Genomic DNA, 12,066 nt, shown 5'->3' with positions numbered 1-12,066 from the left:
AATGTATTCACAAAACACTCTTCATGCTGATAGAGCAATTAAGTTTGAACTTTGTGCAATATTTTTATTTTCTATATAATATCTGTCCATTTCCGTTCTCTACTTAAAAAGTTCAGAAAATCACAAGGCAGATAGCTTTAATTGAGATGAAAATGACAAAAATTTGAACATCATATACCATTTCAAGAACGATATCATCTGCGATATTCACCTCTAGAAAGCTAAATGTAAAGAGGTTACCGAGCAGAATCCAATGGAGTAAAAAGTTGTTAAAACTTACGACAGAAAATTCAGAGAAACGATAGAAGACAGTTTGAACAAAAGTGAATGGGAAAGTCTTGAATTGTCAAATGTTACAAAAAGTAAACGGTCATCACTATACACATACATGTATCTACAGGGACTTCAAATATGACGCATAGATGATGTACATGTAACTATGATGTAGGGTAAGGAAAAGTTCTTACCTCTTATCTCGATTCACAAAATGACTCTAATGTAATTAAATTGCATGTTTTGAGTACACTCGTCTATTCATCATGCCATAAGAATGAAATTAGCACTTGGTCTTCTGTTTTTTGTCTACTCCCATACGGTCAAATCCCATATATTGTCCAATGACTATTTATCTGAATTGATTCTTTGACCATCATTTAATTTCAAGATAATTGGTCAAGTACATATATTAGACCATGTGATTAATATTTTAGCATTAGTTCTCCCCAGCATCTTTCTCAGTGACTTCCTGCATTCCAATTTGTCGAAATGGCAAGAATAATGATGAAAAGGCACTGAGGATGAATGCTCCCCAGTGTCATTATGTGACTATCCTGCATTACCTATACATGTAGTTTTGTATACATCTATGTTGAAATGGTAAGAAGTAGTGATGAAAAGGTGCTGAGGGTGATTCCTTCCAAGCATTTTCCAGAGTGGCTCTCCTGCATTCCCTATTGTTTTGTCTTTGTCAAAATGGCAGGAGTAGTAATGAAAAGGCGCTGGGGCGGAATCCACATCAGCGTCTTCCATAGTGGCTTTCCTGCATTCTCCATTGTTTGGTCTTTGTTAAAATGGCAGGAGTAGTGATGAAAAGATGCTGAGTGGATTCCTGCAGGAAGAAACAGATTTCTTGCCATACACCAAACATATAATCACAGTGGCTTAAAACAATCGGGGAATTTTAACCGCTGTTCAGTTCTTGCTATTGGCAATAACGGAAATTTGCAGGATAAAGCGCGTGGCGTGAATTAACCATTCACTTTACTTTGTGCACAGAACTTGAAATTCTACTTCCTTGTAAATAAAATGTGACCCAACACTCATACAATTGCTAGTGCTTGCACCGCTTTCTCATTCTCTTCTTACATTTTGAGGAGAAATTATTGTAAATACTTGTGTTATCCCTCTTGCTGTAAACTATTCTTACCTTTACGCTACCAGAAGTTACTTGGTCACACACATGTGCGGTGTGGGCTACATCTGGGAACTTTTGGCTATTCTCAATATAAAGAAAAACTGGTTGTAAACCGCACCGTGTTTGATCAATATCAATTCACATCCTATTACTATGGTTAAATTCATCATTAAAACAATGATTACTAAAGTGTTCAATTATCACTGGTTCCCCATTAAATATGCATGATAAATAAAGGATTCAGATGCCTCACCAGCTTTCCTCACAAAAGTTAATTCATAGAATTTCATTTTCTTTTCAAAAGTAATCTTCCCATTAATCAATTACAATACAAGTCTTACAATTCCTTATTACATACTTCCAAAAGAAATCCTTGCAAAAAATGCTAGTCAAATTAGTCATTCTTCCTCTAAAATGCTTTATCAATGTACATATTAAAGAACACAAAAACAATATTAGATAAAATTATGCCACAAAAACAGAGAACTGATGAATTTATTGATATTTCATAAATCTTTAAAGTTAAATCAGTCAATTTTTGGCATATACCTTTACAAGAATAAATGGTAAATTGTCTACCATGAGCTTAAAGCAAGTACAATCTTATTAAATATCAATATCTATATAATCATCTATATTTATCATAAACCATTTTGTAATCTGCATTGCAGTACTATTCATAGGATTTCCCGTATTTCAAAATATTTCAAAATACACCAATAACATGACATGAATGTACATAAAGACCTGCTTTGTAATTTATATAAGAGGGAAAAATTAACTTATGAGACTGAATATTATTCTGAAACACATAAAAATTTCTAAAAATATACATATATTTTCATTTGAGTATTACAATCAATTCCCTACACATAAAGTACCCTCAGTATGCTTCACATAAAATGATTTGTCAAAGCCATTGCCATTTTCATACAATATGAATTGCAAATAAAGCCAAATTTCATTTTCTTAAAACAAAAAACTGAAATAGACAATTTATCATATTATTGCACAATTTATGGCCACTCCACAATAAATAAATATGAGGGAATCAGTACTGTCACGACCTTTGCCTTCAGATATAGCTTTAGATAATTACGTGTACTTTATGTATTTTCACCAAGCCTTCAAAAATTACAAAATGACTATTGCAATGTTTATTTTTTTTTAAGAAATTGAATTAGAAGAAAAGGAAAAACACAGGTATATATGGACCAGGTCACACTCTAAGCTCTGTAGTCAATGAGCAGCCTAAATATAAGTGACTTACATGTAAGGTAAAATAGGTAAGAAATCTTAAACTTAGTTTTAAAATTATTTTCATGTACAGCCTGAATGTCTTCACTTTTTCTTATCTATATGGTAGATACACAACAGTTCAAGTTTGTACCTTTTAATATGGTTCACATATTTTCAACAGAATTTACCAGTAGAGATGATATGTAAATACTGAAGAGCAGTTTGGATCAAAAAGAAATAGAATGATGAAAAAGCATGGTATTTGCCGGGGGGGGGGGGGGGGGGGCTATATGCACAAGTACATTGAATAGGGTACCAATATCAGAAAGGGTATACTTTTCAACAATGGACAAGTGAAAAGAGTATATATTTCATCCAATCAAGCAAATAGTGTGAATACGGATGATTCACAGTGAGAGCCCCACCCCCCCCCTCGGTATTTTGAGCAGCAGAAGTAAAGTAACAGCAATACAGGGTAATATGATGGTAAGTAGGTAATATACTAGGAAAGGTATAAGTGATTAGTCATAGTTTTGGTTGAAATAGAAGTAGCAGTTGCATTAGAAGTAGTAGTCCTGTAGTAGTAGTAGTAGTAGTAGTAGTAGAAGTAGTAGTAAAAGAAGTAGTAGTAATAGCAAAAGCAGTATTAGTCCTAGTAGTAATAGAAGTAGTAGTAGTAGTAGAAGACGAAGAAGAAAAAGAAGTAGAAGTAGTAGTAGTAGCAGCAGCAGTAGTAGAAGTAGTAGTAGTAGTAGAAGTAGTAGTAGTAGTAGTATAAGTAGTAGTAGTAATTATTATTACTAGTAGTAGACCTACAGTAGTAGTAGAAGTATTAGTATTAATTGCCATAGTAATAGCTGAAATAGTAGTAGAATAGATAAAAAGTAGTCGTAGTAGTAGTAGTAGTAACATCAGCAGAAGCAGTTGTAGCAGCAGAAGTAGTAGTAGTAGTAGTAGTAGTCATAATATGGTTATTAGTAATAGTAGTTGCTGAAGGATCAAATTAGCAGCAATAGTAGAAGTAGTACATAAAATAGGAGTAGTATATTGGTAGGGAAAATAGTTATATAACAGTATAAGGTAGTATTAGTAGTAGTAGAAGTAGCAGCAGTAGTAGCCATATTTGTAGCACTAGTAAGAGTAGTTGTAGCAGCTATAGAAGTATAAGTAGTATAGTAGTAGTAGTAGCAGTAGTAGTAGTAGTAGTAGTAGTAGTAGTAGTAAAATCAGCAGAAGCAGTCGTAGCGGCAGAAGAAGTAGTAGTAGTAGTAACAGAAGTAGAAGTAGTATTAGCAGCAGCAGCAGCAGTTGTTTCCTTTTTAAAAGATGAAAAATAAGAACCCCAGACCTTGTAGTTCAAAGTTCAGAAGATCATCCAATCAGCCATATCACATCTTCCTTGAGTAGTAGTAGTATTTTTTAGCAATATTACTAGTAGGAATAGTATTATTACAAGAAAATCATTTTAATAGTAGTGCTGTAATATCAGTAGTAGTAACAATAATATTAGTCAAAGTAGTAGTAGTAGTAGTAGTAGTAGTAGTAGTAGTAGCAGTAGTAGAAGAAGTAGTAGTAGTAGTAGTAGAAGTAGTAGTAGTAGTAGTAGTTGTTGTTGTTGTTGTAGTAGTAGTAGTAGTAGTAGTAGTAGTTGTAGAAGTAGTAGTAGTAATAGTAGTAGTAATAATAGTATTATCATTAGTAGTAATTATGCTTGTTTATACAGCGTTTAACTCTAAAGCGTTCTTCAGTGTAATTACAGTGGCTTTAGCAGAGCAGCTGTTTAGAACACTCAAGGAATAAATCACTGCAAGGCACCCATCTACTGTTCATGTACCTCAACCGAGTTGAGTGCAGCAGATCAATTTCCTGCTGAAGGAATTTATGCCATTGATAGTTCCTGTCCACAACCCTCTATTTCAAAGTTAAAAGACTAAGCCACTGGTCGACTAATCCACTGTGTAGCACTCTTCACACTAGTAGTACAGTAAAAGTAGTGGTAGAAGTGGTGGTAGCAGTAAAACTAGAAGTAGAAGAAAAAAGGAGAGCAGTAGGAGTAGTGTTGCTAGTAGTGGTAGTAGTAGTAGTAGTAGTGGTAGAAGTAGAAGTAGTAGTAGTAGTAGTAGTAGTAGTAGAAGCAGGAGAAGTAGTAGTAGCAGTGGTAGTAGCAGTAATAGAATTAGCAATAGTAGTAGTAGTAGTGGTAGTAGTAGTAGTAATAGTAGTAAAAGTAGTAGTATTACGGGCAGTAGTGGTTGTAGCAGAAGTCACAATAGAGCACTGAAGTTCTGACGTCACAAATTAAAAAAAACATTTCAGCATTTTTAATACAATACTTTGGTAGAGCATGATGAAAAATATGGTATAAAAAATGGTGATATGCAAAAAGTGAAAATTGACGATGTCACACTTTGGTACTTTATAGGAGCAGTAGTAGCAGCAGTAGTAGTAGTAGTAGTAATAGTAGTAGTAGAAGTAGTAGTAGTAGTAGTAGCAGCAGTAGTAGTAGTAGTAATAGTAATAGAAGTAGTAGTAGTAGTAGTAGTAGTAGCAGTAGTAGTAGCAGTAGTAGTAGCAGTAGTAGTAGTAGCAGTAGTAGTAGTAGAAGTAAAAATAGTACAGTAGTAGTAGTATGAGTAGTAGCAGCAACAACAGTAGTAGTAGTGGTGGTGGTGGTTAGGGTGGTGGTAGTAGTGGTAGTAGTAGTAGTAGTAGTAGTAGAAGTACAGTAGTAGTAGTGACAGTAGTAGTAATAGTAGTAGTAGTAGTAGTAGTGGTAGTAGTAGTGGTAGTAGTAGTTGTAGTAGTAATAGTAGTAGAAGTAGTAGTAATAGTAGAAGAAGTAGTAGTTGTAGTAGTAGTTGTTGTAGTTGTAGTAGTAGTAGTAGTCAATAGCGTATCCAGCATCAATTACATGTATCACAAAGAAATGTATAGGCCCATGCACAAGCATAATTGAGTCCCTTTTGTCCCCAGACAATCGGACCCATGAAATGCTTTGTAGGATCTGATGCTGGATACGCGCCTGGTAGTGGTGGTACTTGTGGCGGTTGTGGTGGTAGTAGTCTTGGTGATGGAAATACTTGTAAAATTTTTTTTAATTTTTTGTTTGAAAAGTGTAATGCAACATGTCTGTACTTGATTAGATTACAAAGAGGGTGTCATGATGGAAGAATTATAGTATATAAAGATAGTTTAATGGGTCTTGGGATTTGTGCAGTCCTTTAATAAGTAAAAAAAAAATTGTATTACTTCTTCGTTTGTCGAAGCAAAGTTGTCAAAAAACAAATAAAAAACTGGATGAAAAACTGTTCTACTGAATCCTCCAGAGAAAATCTTAAGAAAAATACTTGTTTGGGGGCTCTCGAAGATATCAACGACATTGCTATATTAATAAATATCATCAAGCAAATGATGGAGTTTTATATGTGTTTTCATTATGCCTTTGTGCAAAAATTCTGCAGTTATTTGAGAGAAAAGAATATGGTAATGAAACCCTTAAGCACAGTGTTATATTGAATTCATCAGAACAAATAATCAACAAAGTCTTATATTGGTTTACAATTAAGTTGTACTTTCAAACCCTGATGAATCCACGGCACTGTACTACCTCATGGAAGCATCAGGGTCAAGTAGTAAAAAATGTCTTATACAGGAAGCATTAAAGCAATTTTTTTAACCCTGAAATTATTGAATATTTTACATCTACATTTTTTATCAAGAGTACATGTATCTGACTGGATCCAACCTTGGTCAAGTGATTTTGTTATGGTGTGAATGATAGCAATGGAATACTTTATCTCAGTACAGTATACTATGCAAAGTATAACCACTGCCGAGTACTGAGTCATGGACCAACTTACATTGCTTGCTAGATCTACTTTTAAAAAAAGCGAAGTAATTGAAGAAATGAATAGATGTTAACACATATTCAGTCATATACGACACATAAGGCTCATTTCTAATATGAAAAAACAATATCAACGATGACACGGGTCAAATACACGACATTTAAAGGTGAGAAAAATAAACGGAACATTTACAATAATTCAAAAAATTGCAAGCACAGTGTCTAAAATAGAGGAATTCAAAATCATAAAGCATAAATATACTTGTATAACTACCGAATGATTAATACATTACATAGTAATGTGATCTAATTGGGTATACCTACACAGTAAAGTGAGCATGAGTGCTAATGAGAACCAGCCCATAGCGTGAACAGCAGTGAATACTTCTATGCATCCCAATGCTCAGACCTTTCTAAAAAGTCTTAATACAACAATAATAATCTAATATCCATCTGAAATAGAAAGAACATGATAAAGTCAGGAAAAATTATCCTTCAACACATAAACATCAGGTGCTATCAGATAGCAATTAATAAATGACTTTGGCATGAATACACTTGAATACTTTCAGACAATCAAAGATTTGCTTTCCTAAACAGACGTCTCAGACGCCTGTTATTAGAATGATGTCTATTCTCCCTCTCTTAAATGAAAGCAGTTCATCATCAACATCATGACTCCTATCAGTCACCATTTGCCCTCTTACAAAAAAGGGTTTCTGACTTTGGGTCTCATTTCATGAATACTCATTATAACAACAAATGCCCTATTTCTTTAGACAGTTCACAATCAGCCAATCAGATTGAATGGTTATAGTAGCTTAAAACCGCTACTACAAACTTGTTATTACTAAAGCTTTTATGAATCAGGGCCCCTGGTGCTATGATGATACTCCCTCCTACTAGATGACACATGTAAAATAAAATAATTCCATCACGTCTTCCAAAGTTTGATTCGACTTCGGAGGGAAGCTGGTTTCGGAGGAGGTTCCTTCTCAGCTTGCATCGATTCCATTTTCTTTTCATCAGGCTTGAAGTTCCGAGGCAATGTCTGGTTCTTCAACTTTGATGATGCTAAAAAAGAAAAACAAACAAATTTGGAAAAATTATGCAAAGCTTTGAGATCAATATGGCATAATTTTTTATTCAATTGAAGTGAATTATATATGCCATTCAATCTACGGGCCTACATTTAGTATCATTTATTTTGTAACATAATACATACTGATTTGACGTCATTGTTACTGCTAATTAAATCAGATTTATATTCTATATGCCTCATTAGATGTCCAAGTCTGCTTGGGTTGTTAGTCTTTTTAAATAAAGTTACATTAATTGGTATAAAAAGGTGTTGCGAAATAATAATTAAATATTTCATGCTTCAAAAATTGTCTGCTTGTCAACTTTGCTGGTACCAATTAGCACAGGCTTTTTATTTCAGATACCAAGCACACCATCCAAATAAGACCAGAGGGGGGGGGGGTATAATGCTTGCAGTTGATAAACCAGCAAAATATTTCATTGGGCCGCACATTATCAGAGGAGTGTGGATCTCATGTGATCAAACAAAGAATCAGCTCAAATGTCCATCCTACATCAAACATACGTTCATACCTGCACTTTGACTTGATGTAGATGGTTTACTGCCGCTTGATTTCTTCTTGATCCTCTTAAAGGTACCACTGCTTCCTCTTCCCTGCACCTAAGAACACAGAAATTACAGTTATCAACATTATCCAAAAGATACAACAAATTTTACAAAGGAATTCAGAATAATGTCATGCAGATTAGATCTACTACCATCATTCTTCATAAGAAATAGACGTGCTACATGTAATTATAATGAACTTGAACTGCAAAATGTTTCTATCAGATTGTTTGCTAGTTATGTACATGTAAACTGGTAAACTCCTATAGGCCCGTATTCTGAAGTCTGGTTTAGCTTAAACTCAGGTTTAAAGTTGTGGTTTAAGTATTGGAAGCCAAAAGTATCAAAATTTTTATTAAGATGTATGCTTCTTATGTTTACTGTGCTCTTTCCTGATTCAACGATGGTGTAGACAATCAGCTATTTTTATTTCCTACACAATTATGAATGATTTGAGAACCGAATGAGCTGAAGTAGATATATCTACTGTAAGTAATTATGTAACAATTGGCAGTCCATACTTTAAACCTGAGTTTAAGTTAAACCCGATTTCAGAATACGGGCCCTAGAGTGGGAAAAATTTAAGAAGTCATGGGGAATATGCAGGCATTATACACAGATAATTTCGAGACAGGATCAGCCACTGGGCAGTATGTGCCAGGAGTAATTCTACATGTATTTGTATTAAGTACCTCATCTCTTTCTCTGAGTGAAAACCTCCCTGGTGTTTTCCATTGAGCCTGAATGTCAGCAACATTCTCTTCATCATCTAACACCCTGCTTGTCACCTTCTCAGCGATGTTCTTCTTAGCTGTGCTGGTGTCTGGGTTCCTCCATTCCTTGTACACATCTTCAACAAGTACGAAGCTGGAAGGATTGGCGTCTAGTCTGTGAGCCTTGGCCATAGCCTAGAAATAAAAGAGATCACTTTGATTAAAAATAAATTAATGAATGAAGGATTGAATGAATGGATAGATGGATGAATCAACCAATAAATTTTTCAATCGATCAATCAACTGATCAATCAATTTGTTCTCCTTTCCTGCAAACCTTTGAAAACGTGAAACTGGAAAGATTACAATGTAGCATCTAGACTATGGATATTGCATGAGTGAATGAATGAAAAGATTAATGAGAGATTGACGGAAGGACAAAATAAATGAATGAATGATCCCGGCCCTGCCTCCATCACAAAGAGTGTAATCAATCAGATAAATAGAGACCTTTCGTTTTCTGCGATGAGCCATGTGGACGTACGAGATTAAGGAATTTTGGGAGCTCTGCGCATGCGTAAAGTAATCTGACGAGCCTTCTCGTTCACTGCCCATATCTGTGACTCGTATTTGAGAGTTTTCACGTTCGGTGTCATAGTGCTCGAATGAGCGCTAGTTCGTACATGATGACGTCATCCAAGTTTAGCAAAAATGAGTGAAGCCACATCAACTTTCGAGTTTCATTGATTCAGCAGGGCTGATAAACAGCAAGTAACTGCTTGTTACCAGCTTTTCCATTACATTTTGTGTGTCCTGTTTTCATAAACTTTATCCCATAAGTAAATGATGTTCTATTTCCAAACTGTATCAGCTTTTGCACCACGTTTTTACACCCAGCTTCTAGAGTTTAGCTTGCAACAGCGCTCAGCGGGCATGGCAGCCTGACCCTGCCACGGTTGCTGCGATTAACTCTGTCATGTTCCGCAATTCATGCATCTCTCCTCATATTTTCAGTGTAATATCATAAAATTGTGTAAATGGAACGATCCATTTTCTTAAATGGATGGTCCAGGCTGGACATATCTACATCTCAATAAATAGAGTAAAATTCACAGAACAAAATGCTGAAAATTTAATCAAAATCGGATAACAAATAACAAAGTTATTGAATTTTAAAGATTTGCATTATTCCGGTGAAACAGTTTTACATGTAGGCATGTCTTTATGAATATTCATTAGGTGTGTTGATGATGTCATTACTCCACTTATTCTTTGTATTTTATTATATGAAATCAGGTTTATTCAAAATTTTTCTTCCAAGAACTAAAACAAGTGGATTGACAACTGATTAAGTGCATTAGTTATTTATTGCCACAACCTATTTCACCATAATGGAGACACGTCATTTACACATGTGTGAAAAATGAAAGATTTATGATTTTACATAATAGCATAAGAAAAAGAAAAGTGGGGATGAGACATCATCAGCCAACCTAATGAATATTCATGGTGATGTGCATATAACTGTTTCACCGAATATTGATAAACTTTGATATTCAATAACTTTGTTATATGTTATCCGATTTTGATGAAATTTTCAGCATTTTGCTCTGTGAATTTTACTAAATTTTTTTTAGATATAAATATTTTCAGCCTGGACCATCCCTTTAATATTAGTTAAAATTGTTGTCTGCACCCTAAGATTCATATTGGTACATTATAAGTGCTAACATAAGTAAAAACGTTTTAAGCATTTGAAGAGCAAGAGTGCAAATGTTGAACCCACAAGTTGCCCCACTGGTTCGTGGCGTGATGCTACGCCTGATCCTCCGGCCATGCATCGGCCCACGGCCAGCTCGCTATCACGCTGATATAGGCTGTGGCTTGGTACGGGTACGTCTACTGAAATAAAAACTGCATAAATGCTCTCACATTGTGATCATCATAGATGGCTTTCCATAACGACTGATGGCTTGCCATGGTTAAGATTGATTAGATCGACTGTATCAAGATGAGGCCTTATACTAAGCCTACCCAGGCACCGATCCGGCCGGATTAGACACATTGATTTTGAGAGGCCGACTACTGAGCAAAAACAACATGGCCCCTAAAGAGGTAGTGTGTTCAACTTAGTTAGACCCGCCACACATCCTACCTGAGCTATAATATCCTGTGCTGTACTGCTTGTAAGAGCTCTGAAGACCGTATAGGGCTGGTCCTGAGAGACATTGTAAACCCATACCAAGAATGTCTTATCACTCCCATCGCTATCCATTGACGTCCATTCATCAGAACGATGCCTCTGATGATAAAAATAGAAAGATATTCAGTTTAGATAAACACAATTTTTGCTTCATTTAAACATTGAATAGTTATATTATTTATCTATATCATATTAATCTCATTATCATATAGCTATATAACATAGAAAGGTAATAATCACAACAATGTCATAGAAAATATACAAAGAGAGAGATTAAAACGTCTAAGCCGATAATGACCTTAAAATTTTCCTCACTCTGCGTAACAGATATAATAATCATTATACGACGTTGCTTGTATAGTGCATATCACTGCCCATGGGCGTCTCCATGACGTTAATATGAAAATATTAGAAATTAACACAGTGAAATACATGTATATTAGACAACTCAGAGTTAGACAAATACAATGTATACATGTACATGTAAAACATTGCTCACACAATTTTCATACTAAATTTTGATATCATGAATGTTGGATTACATGCTCCAAAGCTCAACATTTGCAACACAGTAGTACGCTTGGACCACTTATTTTGGGAATCAGCATATCTATTTGTAAAGAATTATTAGTCAAGATAAGTAGCTCTTACAACGTACAAATGACTACAAATATAAATTGAACATAAAGAAAAGGTGGTTATAAACAAAGTTTTCTTTAATATTACATTTCAACAAAGTGTGGCTGTTTATTTCCAGTTCGTCTAATGCCAATTTGTCGAATTGCCAAAAAGTTGGTTCGATAGCCATTTAGTCTACATGTATATACCATTCGGTCTAATTGGACTAGGTGTTAATTATGCAAAATAAATGATAATGAAATGGATATTATATTGGACTGACTGGTTATAAGACGAAATGGTCATAGACGAATTGCTGATTAGACGAAGTGATGATTGGACCAAATGGTTATTGGACCAAACAGTTGTCAGACGAAATGTTGA

The 12,066-nt window shown here is 34.8% G+C and overlaps 1 protein-coding gene across 4 annotated transcripts in view; it reads right to left on the bottom strand.

The window, feature by feature from the left end:
- Window positions 1–5,518: 5,518 nt before the first annotated feature.
- LOC121425582 (1-phosphatidylinositol 4,5-bisphosphate phosphodiesterase epsilon-1-like) overlaps window positions 5,519–12,066 on the bottom strand; it is a 122,662-nt gene continuing 116,114 nt past the window's right edge. For all 4 annotated transcript variants that reach the window (XM_041621676.1, XM_041621677.1, XM_041621679.1 and 1 more), the window contains 4 exons: window positions 11,017–11,163; window positions 8,841–9,056; window positions 8,115–8,202; window positions 5,519–7,574 (listed from right to left, as the gene is read on the bottom strand). In XM_041621676.1, coding sequence (XP_041477610.1) covers window positions 7,435–7,574; window positions 8,115–8,202; window positions 8,841–9,056; window positions 11,017–11,163 — 591 coding nt within the window. In that variant the 3' untranslated portion in view covers window positions 5,519–7,434. The remainder of the gene's footprint in view (window positions 7,575–8,114; window positions 8,203–8,840; window positions 9,057–11,016; window positions 11,164–12,066) is intronic.

This window comes from Lytechinus variegatus, chromosome 12, assembly GCF_018143015.1.
Source record: "Lytechinus variegatus isolate NC3 chromosome 12, Lvar_3.0, whole genome shotgun sequence".
In the NCBI taxonomy this organism is placed as follows: domain Eukaryota; kingdom Metazoa; phylum Echinodermata; class Echinoidea; order Temnopleuroida; family Toxopneustidae; genus Lytechinus; species Lytechinus variegatus.
Note: the sequence above shows the minus strand (reverse complement) of the source record. Positions and strands in the feature narration are given on the sequence as shown.